Source organism: Salvia splendens, chromosome 2, assembly GCF_004379255.2.
Source record: "Salvia splendens isolate huo1 chromosome 2, SspV2, whole genome shotgun sequence".
NCBI classification, from domain to species: Eukaryota; Viridiplantae; Streptophyta; class Magnoliopsida; order Lamiales; family Lamiaceae; genus Salvia; species Salvia splendens.
The window spans coordinates 33,347,227-33,347,772 of record NC_056033.1 but is presented as its reverse complement, the minus strand read 5'-3'; the positions used below and the strand labels follow the sequence as shown (position 1 = coordinate 33,347,772).

Genomic DNA, 546 nt, shown 5'->3' with positions numbered 1-546 from the left:
ATGACTGTTTTCAACAAGCTTCTCATGGGGACAATGCACATTAAAGCATATGATTGGGTTGATCTCGATCCCCTCACTTCTAAATCACCTACTAAATGTAAGAGGTCTTTCCAACTCTACCAATTATACTATAAACGTAAGAACTACGTAATTTAGATCAATCCAATTCATCTATATGTTTTTGTAGTGTTACATGTGGATGGAAGTTGTGTACGGTTAGCGAAGGTAAAAGCCAATGGAACGTTCACAGCCCCATGCGACACTAGTGTGTTATATCCAACTTCAGGAGGAAATATCCATGAATTTACTGCAATAACGCCATGTGCCGTACTTGATGTAATCGGACCTCCATATTGTAAAGATGATGGCCGTGATTGTACACATTACCAACAAGTGAGTGAATTCGAAATAGAAGAAGAAGAAGAAGAAGAAGATGTGTACGGATGGCTAAAGGAAATTGAAATCCCCAAGGAGTCCAAGATGGACAGAATAGAGTATATGGGTCCACATATTAACATTAACACTCCTAATCCTTCTTCTAGTTAA

The 546-nt window shown here is 38.5% G+C and overlaps 1 protein-coding gene across 1 annotated transcript; it reads left to right on the top strand.

Moving 5' to 3' along the window:
- LOC121778663 (plant cysteine oxidase 2-like) lies at positions 1 to 546 on the top strand. Its single transcript, XM_042176054.1, has 2 exons — positions 1 to 97; positions 188 to 546. Exons 1-2 carry the CDS (start codon positions 1 to 3, stop codon positions 544 to 546), a joined length of 456 nt encoding a protein of 151 aa, XP_042031988.1.

Coding starts and splice junctions, on each gene's coding strand:
- LOC121778663 (XM_042176054.1), top strand. CDS start 1: ATGACTGTTTTCAACAAGCTTCTCATGGGGACAATGCACATTAAAGCA. Junction 98..187: donor TTCTAAATCACCTACTAAAT/GTAAGAGGTCTT, acceptor ATGTTTTTGTAG/TGTTACATGTGGATGGAAGT.